Below are 13,291 nucleotides of genomic sequence, written 5' to 3'. Positions count from 1 at the left end.
AATAAAAATAAGAAAGATATTACTTCCTTCATCTAGGAAAACATGTGAAAATGATTACAACATTCTATTAAAATGGAAAATTTCTATGTATAATGGCAGACTAGATCCACTCAGTATCTGGTAAAGTTTACTATGTCCATAGCACATTGTTTGTGGCTTTCTATATGCAAGAAGCATTCTGGTGTGAACCAAATACAATTTGTGTTATTGTTACTTGTTTGAATAACCAGTGCTGCCCTTTGTTCATGTTAATAGTTACATCTCGATTCTTAACACTTAAGTCCCCAGGCCACCAGAACAGATTGGAAGAAACACTTTTTTTTAAACATCATTTTACACCGCTTCCGTCATAGAGATATACATTGTACAGATACATTTCTGCAAGTAATTTCTAAAATATGATTTTATTTTTGAATTCACAGCTTACTGAAGTTTCTAAATGTAGAAGGGAATCAGCTGCCTGCTCTGCCTTGTGGTGCGTTGAAGCTTCGATTGCAACAGATAAGAGTGAGCAATAACATGATGCATCCCCTCTTGTGGAATGAGAACAGTTGGATAAAACCACAGAGACTGATGGATCTGGCTGCCCTAGCTTTCTCCAGGAACAATATGTGGCAGCGTTACAGTTCAGTCCCTAAGGATGCTGAACACATTTTGAGCAAGTAAGTTATTTAAACTTATCTTTCTTTAAAGTAAAGTCTGTGTCATCCGCCTTGTGAATCTGTTCAGCAACAATTAGCACTTTAGACATCTGTCTTTTCAGACCTTTAGAATGAATTAAACAGTACAGTTAAAGATTGTCTGGTGTTCTTGTTCATTTGGAATATTACTGAATCACTCAGATTCATAGACGTGTACGTATGGCGGTCTCATAATTTGGACTTGAGCATCTGATATATTACTGGTGTCTCTGCTTGATTTTAAATGTTCTCTTTCTCAAATGATTATTCTTGCTTTGCTTCTGTGACAGAGCACCACAATGCTGTTCTACTTGTTTTTTCTTTGTTATGCTCTAGTTGCATACGTTTGATTGTCTATACCAAAATGTCCAATGTATTTCTTCTATCAAAAACCCAATTTCATTCCCTCCTGGCCAAATCCTATTTCCAGCTCTGCTAGCAACAGTCCTTCAGCCCAAACCCTCCAACTGCCTGATAGTCTACGGCCTCCTTTCAGCATGTATCCTATTTCTTACCCACCTCCATGTCTGAAATGTATGTCTTTCCCCTTCTCTATGCGCCACATAGTAACCAGAAGATTTAATATCTGCCTATGGCAATTCTGTTGGATCAAATCTGTTAATTTCTTGAAAACTTAAGATATATTTTTAGGATACCGTTAATCGATTTCAACCAGATTCAAATGCTTTTTCATATCTTGAATTTCCATTTGTTTTTCCATAATAAGCACACTGCTTTTAGTCAAATTGCAATGATAGTGACATAACACATTAAAAATTCAAATGCAGTTACTTGATAGATTTGGTCCAGGAGACTTTTGATGCATAATTAAGTGCATGTTGGTTGAACTGCATGCTCACTCATTTGGTCCACTTCAGACACTACAATGCAGGTGTTCTGCTAGTAATCATATTTGAATGACATATGTGTGTTTGTTCCATGTTGGAGGCTTGTTGATGGGATTATGGTGACCACATGAGCCTTGGGGTTTAGAAACTGATCTGTGAATTAGGCCACGGTGTAGGAACACAAGATGCCCTGGGCTGCCCAGTTCATTACCAATGTCATGATAAAGCATAATGTCGGGACCCCTAACAGCTCAGTGGACGCTGAACATGTGAAACAAAGATGATGACCCCCACAAGCTCGGACTGCATAGATGTGTTACTGCATGCACAAGAGTTCTGATCAGGTGGGGGGTTTGTAGTCCATGCATGAGTCACTCAATCACACAGCTTGCAGAGCATGGAACAGCAGCTTAAGATAATGTTGCAGTGTCAATCATGGCAACAGGAAACTAGACTATGAAATGGCTCAGGAATTTCGGAAAGGAGTGGGAGCCAGGAGTTGAAAGGGTAGAAAGCCAGATAGTGCTTGCCAGTGCAGCATGTCGGTACAATAAGGGGTCTAGAGGCAGAGAGTAAGAGACAAAGAATTAGGAGGTGGCATTGAAGAAGGAGGTGGTAGAGAAGGAGATGGTGGAGAATAAGACGAGTGGAGTGGAGATGAAGTCGTAGAGTAGAAGTAAAGGGAAGGATAAGGTGAAGAACAAGAGGAGTGGAGGTGAAGGAGGTGAGATTATTAGAAGGAGGAAACAACTGAAGGGAATGCACTAGTGGCAAATAAGAGGAGTAGAGTTGAGGTGAAAGAGGGTGACAGGAAAACCTACAATGAGGAAGAGGAAGGAAAAACATAGGTCAAATAGTTGGTGGATGATGAACACAAATATAAGTAAGAGGTTGAGACAACAGCTAAGAAGGTTGATGAGGATAAAGAGAACATCAAAGATGTGGTGGAAAGAAACCTAAAGAGGAGGAGAGCCAGTTGGTATGGCTAGGAAAGTTGAGGAAAGTTTGAGTAGAGAAAAGCTCAGAGGGGAGGAGTTGTAGAGCCTGGCAATGCATGGAGGATGGAATGAGGAAGGAGATACGTGAAAAGGCCAAGGAGAACAAAGAGAAGAGAAAGAGTAACGAGGCAGAGGCTCCATGTTAAGGGAATGGAGCTACCACAATGGTTAGGGTCCAGGTGCAGGGAGAGATTGGAGCAGGGTATGTGATCAACACCAACATGGTTGAAAATAATAATCTCAGAGATGAGTGTGATTTTGGCTAAAATCCAATGGAGTCTTACGTCAGAGGATCCAGACATGAGAGCCGCTGGTACTGGCTCTACATCCAGAGAAGAACAACATCCTTTTTAACTGCCAGTTAACAATACTCTGCTTGAGAGAGAGAAGAACTGACTGACTATGGGTTTCCAGAGAGTCTGGTTTGTTGATAATACTTTGAGTTTCCCACTACATTATTTCAGCTCTTCCTAATCCCTTAGCATTTGTAGTTTAATAAAGACTCATGAAACTTGAGATCTTGGCTTCGACTTAACAGATCTCAGAACTTCATTGAAGGTAGATCTTCTTTGAAGTGGAGTGAACAGATGCCATCTCAGGACACCCTTGTGTACTAAATGTAGGTTATCGCAAAATGCAATACAATGGATTCAATTAAATGTGTTACCTAAATCAGGTAAATTCCCTGCATTGCGGCTCAGTGATGAGGATGTGCGTTTATCTAGAATCTCAATTGTTTTAGAGTTTCCTGACTTCGCTAATGGCAGCTAGCACGAAATAAATAGGGTGTTACCAAACCACTTACTTCAACGTGGGCAAGGAACACCTTGACATCCGAACAGCAGTACTCAGCATTTAAGCAGAGTCTCTGCAGTGTTGCGAAAAGACCTTGCATTTTTCCGGACCCCTAATGCATCTGTAGCCTCCTAACATTGCACATGGGAGCCAGCGTGCAAACTCACAGTGTGTGTCTGAACAATTTATTCAGAAATTAGGGCACTTATCCCCTATCCTGCATTGCATTCTCCCACCCTTCAAGTGGGAAAAGTGGTCATGCTGATCAATCCTGGGCTATAGAGTCTTTGTTGACCTTTTTGAAGGAATCGTGTCCTGAAGATGGCCTAAGAAAAGAGAGATCTAAGACACTAAAGATAGTGTCTGAAACATGAAAATGGGCAAAACATGTCGACATTTATCTGAAATACTCGTATGATTGAACTGTGGGATTTCTATACAAACAAAGCATTTGTGTGTTGTTTGCACCCCCCTGTTCCATGAGTGCTTTTGTACCTTGGTTTTTAACACATTTTGTATGGTCTAATTGTGTAATTTTGTATGTAGGGCATTTGTCGCCCTTTTTTATCTACAATGTTAAAAAGTGAATTTATTTTTTCTAAGTCTGTGCCTGTTTTGGGTTCATGATGTCCTGTAATAGCAAGATGGGATATGTCTAGTTTGTGACTGAGTGTCACGGAGACACATCAGGGCAATGGAAAGAGGGGTAATCCGACTCACCTTTTGTGTTGTTCAATTAAATGTGACAGAGTACTTCATTGAAAGACATTACAAATATATAGGTGCAACTCTTGATAACATAAGAAAAGACACATTTTCTTTGATGAAACAATATTGAGTTATGGGGGTAAGCTTTTATTATCTGACAAGCTACCATTTCTTATTGGGGTTACTGGTTTTATGACATTTGTAGAAAATCACACTTATTGAGAAGGAGACACCCTAGGCTCGGTTTACATGTCCTCGGATTGTGCAAATACAGATGTGAAAACATGACAAAAGGTTTATTGGCAGGTCTTGCACCTATTTTCACCTTTTGCAGTCTGCAAACCTCTCAGGGGAGGCATGGCACTAATAAGAGGGACGGAAAAAGATTGACGCAAAACAGTGCAAGCGTTGCCTCGATCTGAACGCAGAGACAGTAGGCGGGTAACAGGACCGAACGAAACGGGTGTCGTTGGGGATTGCAGAGGTGGGGCAGATGGGATGGGTGGGGGTGAGGATTTACCTCTGTACCTGCGAGGGCCACTTAGTGGGACAAGGGTGCGTCGAGGGATCCCCAAATACATAGAGGCAGAGGGTTGAGATGTAGAGAGAGGCCTTTCAGCGGACGTCCTTTGAAAAAGCAGTCCTCTCAAACGACGGTCTTATGTGAGTGATTTTCGCTCATAGATACGTTTTCACACTGAAGGGTATTTTTGTTATTTTGAAAGGCAGAGCAAGAGCACATAACATAATTACTGTTTCGGCCTGCCCAAAATACTCTGCTTGCCAAAGGCACAAGATTCATAGAGATTCCAACAGTTTTTAGCACATGCTAAAAGCAGGCAGGTTCCGTAGCGCTTCATTGTAAATGACTCCCACAAGTGTAATTTTCAGGAGGCACTACGAAGTGCATCAAATAGTTAGCCTGTTTTCACTAGGTTGAACAGGTTTACTGTACTTGTCAGTGCAAATTGCCAAAATGGCACAGAGGGGAGCAAAGGGCACGGAAATGCAAACATAGCTAGTTCTGTTTATGCAGTTGACCCTATGTAGAAAATGACCCTCACTGTGTCCTCATGTTAGCATTCATATGTTCACACTATGAAAACATCTGGTTGATGCTGCAAATCAGTTATCGTGCCTATATTACAAAGCCAATTTTCTAATGTCAGTGCTTCATAGCCTGGCAACGTGTGTCAAAGTGGAATCTTTGCATTTGAGCATCTATTGGAGATAGAAACAGTTTTATCATTTTTTTCATTCTCCAAATTGGTGTGTCGGTAGCAAGAACCTTTAAGTGTGATGTTTTTGTTTTCCTTTCATACACATATGCAATTATAAAATCACCTATTTTGGGGGGGCACATGCTAATCACCACACAAAGCAAACATGGTAGCACTAAAAATAGTCAAAAAGGCCTAAATATAACCCCACCAATAACCTGGAATGGCACAGTAATTCCCCAAAGCTCAACAAAAATGGCTAACTACTACAAATGGCCACAATTAATAGAACCCCTCAATAGGTTAATATGCTCCCAGGGAGGCACTGGACAGAAAATAAATAGCCTAAAACAAGCAGACAAGAGGCCGGTCAACCAACCAGACAGCAGACCTGTTTGGACCAAACAACTATAAACAGGACCTGTGCAACAGATATTTTAGGGTATCGGATCTACCTGCAGGAGCATTAACATCACAGTAGTCCCATCAATGTTTGGATAATTTGAAGGCACTGTGCTGTATCTCCTTACCCTAAGCCATTACTAGCCACCAACTAATCTTAAAACCTCCCATCATATCTGATATCACCTCTGATCATATCACCATAACACTGAAACACTCGGTGCCAAATAAGGCGGCCGCTAACTCAAAGCGCATGTCTTGCATAGATGAACCTGAATTGGGGCCTCATCACGAGTTGGCCCGTAATTCGGCGCAATTTCCACTGAGCGGCAATAGTATTACTGCCGGGTCGTGCAGTGGTATCAGCGCCGTATCAACAACTGCTGTCAGCATGCCCCCAACTCCGGCGGTAACACTATTAGTGCCCGGTGGAAACTATGCCGAAATCAGGGTTCCTGCCGAGAAACCAGCGCTAATAGCGCTACCGTCTGCAAACCCGGCGCTAATAGTGCTGGTGGAAATTGCATCACTGCCGCAACAGGAAGCATTGTAGTGGCCATTTTGAAAAACACAATCCATTAAATATCTCCACTTCCTGTAGCTTTCCAGACCTGGAAACAACACAGAATGTCCCAGGAGAGGGTCAGAGGCAAGGGTGTCCAAGATCGCCTAAGAAAACCAAAATTCAGCGAGGGGGAGCTGGTGGTGCTTTCAGATGAGGTGGTTGCACACCATGATGAACTTGATGGGCCCAGGCAATGCAAAACATCAGCCCAGCAGAGGACATCTATCTGGCATTCCATCAGCCAGAAGGCTACAGCGGTGGACAATGTATCTCGTGATGCAGAGGTCTGTTGTAAGCGCTGGAACGACCTGAGGGTCAGGTTACACAGACTGCTGTCTAAACACCGGCGGGAGGGCATGGCAACCGGAGGAGGAACTGTGGAGCCACTGGTCCCCACTGCATGGGAGGAGACGTGCAGCACGGTGCTGAGCAATGCAGGGCATCGAGGAAGTTTGAGGTGCGGAGGCAGGTGCCAGCAGCCTGGAGGCAGGAGATGAGTCAAGTCCCTCTCCCTCACCACATGTGCATGCATCAGTGACAGGCTAGCACAAGATGTCCCAGTGGCCATATCCAGGAGCCGGGCATGGCGACAGGGTGCATTGAGTGGGTGCCACATCAACCACGTACCACAGTAGCCATGTGCCAGTGCACCAAGGCCACCCCTGTGATCACAGCAGTGGGGAGGGGAGTCAAGGGACCCATCCAAGTGCCATGCACTACACACACATGCTGACAGCAGAGCAGGGCCCCAGTGGGACCTGCCAGTGCCATGTAGCAAGTCCCCCCCCCCCTTAATTTGAGTGGCACCCGTGGAGGGGATGTGGGCGTAAGGGGATGAGAAGCATGCATACCAGACAACAGCGGCCCCTGCACGGACGCCTTACCATCCCCACACACAGGCCAAAGACGAACTGGCCATGGTTCACACACCCATATCCGCATCCGTCCCCATCATTGTGAACCCACATTCAAAATAGTGCATGGGATCCTACTCAGCACCATGTAATGAATGTCTTGCATGCCAAAACATGTGGGGGTAATGAAACCTGACAACATCTCCTATGTCCCCTACAAGCACTCAAGCAATGGCAGAGGCATCCGAGGATGAAGAGGTGGCAGGCCCATCTGGGAGTGGGACGTCCCAGCTCTCAGAACCCTCCAGTACCACGCCTGCAAAGGGGCAGACGGGCCACGCCAAGGTGGATGTCCCCCCATGACACACTGCATCATAGCAGGACCATGGCCCCTCACAGCCTACAGGGAGTATGGCAATGCCAGCTGCACCCACACCCACAGCCGTGGGCACTGCCACGGAGGCTACGCCACCTAGCGGAGTGACCGTGGAAACACAGGGAGATGACAGTCCGGCCGCACCCCACTACACCTGAGAGCCCACCCTGCCGGCAACAGCGTGGACAGACGCCTGATAGCCCACCAAGCCAGCAACAGCATGGACAGACCCCTGATAGCCCACCCCGCCAGCAACAGCGTGGACAGTCCCTGGACAGGCCATCCTGCCACTGGCGCATGCATACACCTGACCTGGACAACGACACACCATCATATGGCTCCCCTGTCAACAGCCCATGCCGACAGGGCAGACCATCTCCAACGGAACCTTCACCCACACTCTGCATGCTGCTGCAGGGGCTGAGGGATATGGAGCAGAGACAGAGGGAAATGGAGGCCATTGGGCACACCCACACAGGACACATGCAGGCCATATTCGACAGTATTCAAGGGGTCACAAGCAAGATTGCGCGGGACAACGAGAGTGACAACTGCCAGTACGGCTGCACTGACGGCATTTGGCCAGAGGATCAAGGAGATGATGCAAGGCGTCTCAACACTTGCAGAGGCCATCTGCCAAAGCAATGAGTTGGTACGGCAACAGCTCCTGGGGCCTGGCTACATTCCTTCAAGTTCCACCACACCAACAGGGGACTCCGAGCAGAGCATGCCGATATGTCAGTCCCTACACCATCTGCAATCTAGAACACCAGGTGGCGGGAGAGGCCACATAGTCAATGACGTGACAACAATTACGTCAGGGGATAGAGGTACATTCCGCCTTATACTCATTTTGTGCAACATAGCACACACAAGCACTATCTTCCCTACCCGTTCAGGTGCGTTCATAAGGGCTCCGCCTGTGCGATATAGGCAGTGAAAACGTGCCTTCCGGAGTCCAAAAGTCCGCTTAATGCACACATGGGTCCTGCTGTGTGCGTGGTTGTATGCCATGTCATGCAGTTTTTGGTGATTCACACACATGGGTCATCAGCCAGACCAGCTGCGGGTATCCGGAGTCACCTGCATGGGGAGAGGCAAACAAATCAGTCACTGTGAAATGTGTGTTGGTGGACTAAAACATGTATCAGGGAAATGGACATCATGTGCATGCATATGGGACTTCATCACATAGCATGTACCTCTACAATTTCTGTGCATGCTGTGTCACTGGTTTCATGCTTTCTCTGACTTTCAAATGCACCCTGTTACATTGCAGAAGATGTTTGGTTATGTGTCTGTTGGTGACAAGTGTTCATGTGGGCGGAATTGGGCCTGTGTATTGCTCTCTTGCTTGTGGCATTCAGGGTTTCCCATCAGACTTCCATACTGTCTTGGGGGCAGTTGGGCAACATTGCAGGGTGGGTGTACAGGGGTACATGTGGCACTGACAGGCCTGCAGTTTGTGCGATGCAATGTTGGCATTTGTTTGGTTTCGCTTTGGATCATGCATGATTCATTGTGGTACCTGTAGTTGTGTGTGGTTTGCATTGATGCTGTATGTGTTCGTCAGCATGTCTGTCTAGGTGTGTCCAACATGTGCATGCACCCTGGGCTGTACTCTGACATTGGTGGAGGGATCACCCAGGTACTACATTTGCATTTACTTGACATGCTTTTTGTGTCATTCAACACACACCCCCACCCCAATTTGGTCAGGTGCTTCACAGTACATGCGTGCAGGCAGATTTACTCACCCACTGTCCACGCCTGTTGTCCACTGTGCCTCTCCATGTATCCTGGCAGTGTGCTGTTCCGTAGGACCATGGAGTTGTGGGTGGAACCTGGCTAGCGGGCACAGCAGTGCATGATGATGAGGTTGCGGTCGCAGGTCACCTGCACATTGAGGGAGTGGTAGTGCTTTCCGATTCCTGTAGACTGATTCACGGGCCTGGGTGGCCACCAGCGCAACATGGGTGCAGTCCAGGGCTGCTATTACATTTGACAGTTGGGCTATCGCATAGACATTTTCCTTCATGGAATTTACCTGGGGTGGGGTGGTGGGCAGTGCAATGTGCTGATTCACATGCCACAGGAGGGCATTCAGCACCTGGGCCAACACTGCAGAGAATGTGGGCTGTGCCATGCCGTGCATCATGGCCACAGAGTGCTGGAAGGTGCCAGTACCTAAGAATTGTAGTACGGACACTAGCTTCAGCAGTGGGGGCACAACTGCCTGGATATTTATCCTGCTCCCTAGTTCGTCTTGTATTGTACTGAGGAGCTCAGTTATGGTCTGCCTGTTGATGCGGTACAGAGTTACCAACTGAGTGTCAGTGAGGGTGCAGGGTGAGGGCCTGACCCTGGGGATGGGTGCATGCCTTGCTTGGGCTCTCCTCATCCTCCTCCTCCCCACCACCTGTACTCCTTGTGCCCTGGCCTGGTTGTCCTGCATCTCTACTTCCAGGTGCAGCATGAGCACCTGCCTGTTCCAGCTCGCAGCAAATAATGGCATCATGGTGGTGGAAACAGTGTTTAGGGTAAGAGTGTGCCTTATGTAGCCCTCCGGGGTGCATTGGCTGCACCTGTGGGTTCATTTCTGGCACCTGTGTTCATTTACCTCGAGCTGGATGCTGGAGGTAAATCTCGGCTGTATTAGTGGCGTTTTTCGGTGGTACATGGACTTGTGGTACATGGACTTGTAATACGGCTGTAATAGCGCTTTGTGTTGACGGCGCCATTAACGATGGCTGTAATAGCACCGGCACATTTTGTGGCCGGCAGTATTTGCGGCGACTCGTGATCCGACAGAGCGGTATTGACGCTGCTAATTCCATTACCGCCACATTTTTAAAAAAAAAGTATTTATTAATTTTAATCAAACCAAACAACAATACAACCAAACACGCGGTGCATTTTACAGCAATACCATTGATCAATACTCAATCTTGATCACTGCCCCCACCCCTCCCACCTCCCTTCATGAGCCTGTTTGTTCTTTGTACTCTGTATCTGCCGTATGCGGCGGGGTCTCACTTCCCTTAGATTCTGTTCGGTCTTGTATTGCTCCAAATAATTCTGCTATTAATGATTTCCATGCCATCAGGGCGCCTGTCTCTTCCCCCCCCCCCCAGCAGTGCTTGCCTCTTGCCATACCATTGTTTCTGCCTCTGCCCATTTCTGTAACTCTTTCCACCACACCTCCACCCGTGGCCTGTGACAAGTCTTCCATCCCATTGCAATCCTACGTTTAGCAAGCACATACGCTAAATCTTTCAATTTACCAACATGTTTAAGTTTGGACGATCTGGGGAGCCCTCCCAACAAGCAGGCCCAGGCTGTATCTATAATTATCGTGACTCCCTTTTCCGCTAGCTTTTGTGCAACTTCTCCCCAAAAACGCTCAATTACTGGGCATAACCAAAACATGTGTGTCATATCAGCATTTTCCTTGTTACACTTGGGACACGCTTGTCGTCCAGCGTTTTCGAACCTGGATATGTTCATAGGTGTCATATATGCTCTGTGCGTTATGTATAGTTGTATTTGTTTTAGTCTCGCATTTCTTGACAACTTTTTGTGGTATCCCAGGGCTCGTTCCCACATCCCATCCTCTATCGGGGTTCCTACTTCCGCTTCCCAATCTAGTCTCAATTGTGTCAAGTTCTTCCCGACCTTAGACATCACCATCTCATAGAGTCTAGAAATCTCGTGCCCCCCCTTCGATATATCATATATTGCCTCTATAATCGCATCTGGTTCTTCTTCCAATACTGTTTCAGGCCATGTTTTCCAAATTCTCTGCACCATCCTGTGATATGTGATGTACTGGCCCTTATGCAATCCCGTTTCCTCCCCAAGAGTTTCAAAATCCAAAATGGTCCCCTCCTGCCAAACATCTCCCAACGCTACCAGCCCCACCGATTCCCAGTGAGTCCTGATTATCGCCCTTAACTGCATATCTTCCCCTGCCAATGCGACTAGCGGTACCTGCGGGGAGCATGGGAATGGGTTCTCCATCATCCGGCATGTCCGACGCCACATCTGCCACCCAAGCGTCATCATCCTAGGGCACTCTCTCATTTCAGACTTGGGCAACCAAATCATTTCTTTTAAGTAAAATGGAGCGCTATTGTGTCTAAATAGACTAGATTCAGGGGTCACTTCCTCCGAGTGTCACTTAGCCACATATTGCAGCTGGCTTGCTATATAATAAACCTCAAAATTGGGCAGTTTTATCCCTCATTCTGTTTCGGGTACCATGCCACAAGAAATCCCTACACATACTGTTCATTTTAGCAAAGAACCGCTTAGGTATCATGTATGAAATATTACTAAAATAATGCAGGAGCCTAGGCAGGACCACCATTTTTAGCATTGCACCCTGTCCCATCATAGCTAGGGGCAACTTTACCCAGAATCGCATACACTTCTCAATTTTCACGATTGCCACCTCAGTGTTGTGCCTATGTTCCTCCTCCACCGTGTGTTACAGGTCTATCCCAAGATACCGGAAAGAACGCACCGCCCATGGTATTTGTAGCACTGGTAGCCGTCTCTCAGGGGTTCCCTTGTAACTGCCCAACGGAAACATACTAGATTTCCGAGGATTCACTGCTATCCCAGACAGCGCTGCATATCTCTCCATCACCTCCAATATGTACTGGAGATTTTCCTCTGGATACCTTAAGTATAGCAACAGATCATCTGCATATAAGGAGATCAGGTGTCGTTCCCCCCCCCACCTCAACACCAATCATATCATATTGTTGTCTGAGGTATATCGCTAGGGGCTCTAGGGCTAATACATAAGGCATCGGGGACCAAGGGCACCCCTGCCTAGTGCCTCTGCTAAGTTGCCACCTCTCAGATATTACTGATCCCGTTCTAACTCTGGCCAGTGGTTCACTGTATAGCATCTTCGCCCACCTCATGTACCCAGGCCCCATCCCGTATTTCTCCAAGGCCGCCAGCAGCCATGGCCACTTGACCGAGTCGAAAGCTTTGACCGCGTCTAAGGACACAATCGCCATTTCGCCTCCGGTCGCACTACCCCATTTAACCACCCGTCGGAGTCGCCTATGGTTATGAGTTATGTTCCTGTTCGGGACATAGCCCGTCTGATCAGGGTGAATTAACTTGCTAATCACTCTTCGCAATTTGTTTGCCAGGACAGCCGTCAATATCTTACTGTCCTGGTTCAGCATCGAGAGAGGTCGGTAAGAGCCACAGCTGTGCTCAGGTTTATTAGGCTTAGGAAGCGGTATAATGATCGCCTCTCTGAGTGTTTCGGGTAACCGTCCTACCTCAAACGCTTCATTGAGCATTTCTAACATTGTGGGGAGCACTTATTCCCTGTATATTTTATAAAATTCACTCGGGAGCCCATCCACCCCTGGGGTCTTACAGGTAGGTAGCTGCCTCACCACTTCTTCTAACTCCTCTAGGGTGATTGTTGCATCTAGCTCTTCCCTCTCCTCCTCGCTTATCATGGGTAGTCCTATGTCTTCTAGCGTTTCTAATATTTCCTCTTGGCTACCTCCCCTCTTGTCTGTATATAGCACCTTGTAATATTCTGCAAACTCCCTGTTAACTCCTTCTTAGGTGTCCACTACACCACCATCTTCTCTCATTATCATTCTAATCGTGGGTCTGGGAGCCTCACTCTTGTATAGCCATGCAAAAAGCTGTCCGGTTTTATCCCCTCCCACATGCTGTCTCTCAATGTACTTTATGTAGTTGAGATTGCAGAGCCTTTCCCAGTATTCTGCACATTTCTGCTGCAGCTTGAGAACCCGCTCCATGTCTTCGCATCCCCCTTTTAATGCTCCCTCAAATTCGTTTT

At 46.8% G+C, this 13,291-nt stretch overlaps 1 protein-coding gene across 4 annotated transcripts in view; it reads left to right on the top strand.

Moving 5' to 3' along the window:
* LRRC63 (leucine rich repeat containing 63) overlaps positions 1–13,291 on the top strand; it is a 418,560-nt gene that overhangs the window by 355,336 nt on the left and 49,933 nt on the right. For all 4 annotated transcript variants that reach the window (XM_069640387.1, XM_069640384.1, XM_069640383.1 and 1 more), the window contains one exon: positions 423–662. In XM_069640387.1, coding sequence (XP_069496488.1) covers positions 423–662 — 240 coding nt within the window. The remainder of the gene's footprint in view (positions 1–422; positions 663–13,291) is intronic.

Source organism: Ambystoma mexicanum, chromosome 7q (genome assembly GCF_040938575.1).
Source record: "Ambystoma mexicanum isolate Mex_15411 chromosome 7q, UKY_AmexF1_1, whole genome shotgun sequence".
Taxonomy (NCBI): domain Eukaryota; kingdom Metazoa; phylum Chordata; class Amphibia; order Caudata; family Ambystomatidae; genus Ambystoma; species Ambystoma mexicanum.
This window is presented reverse-complemented; position numbering and strand designations above follow the sequence as displayed.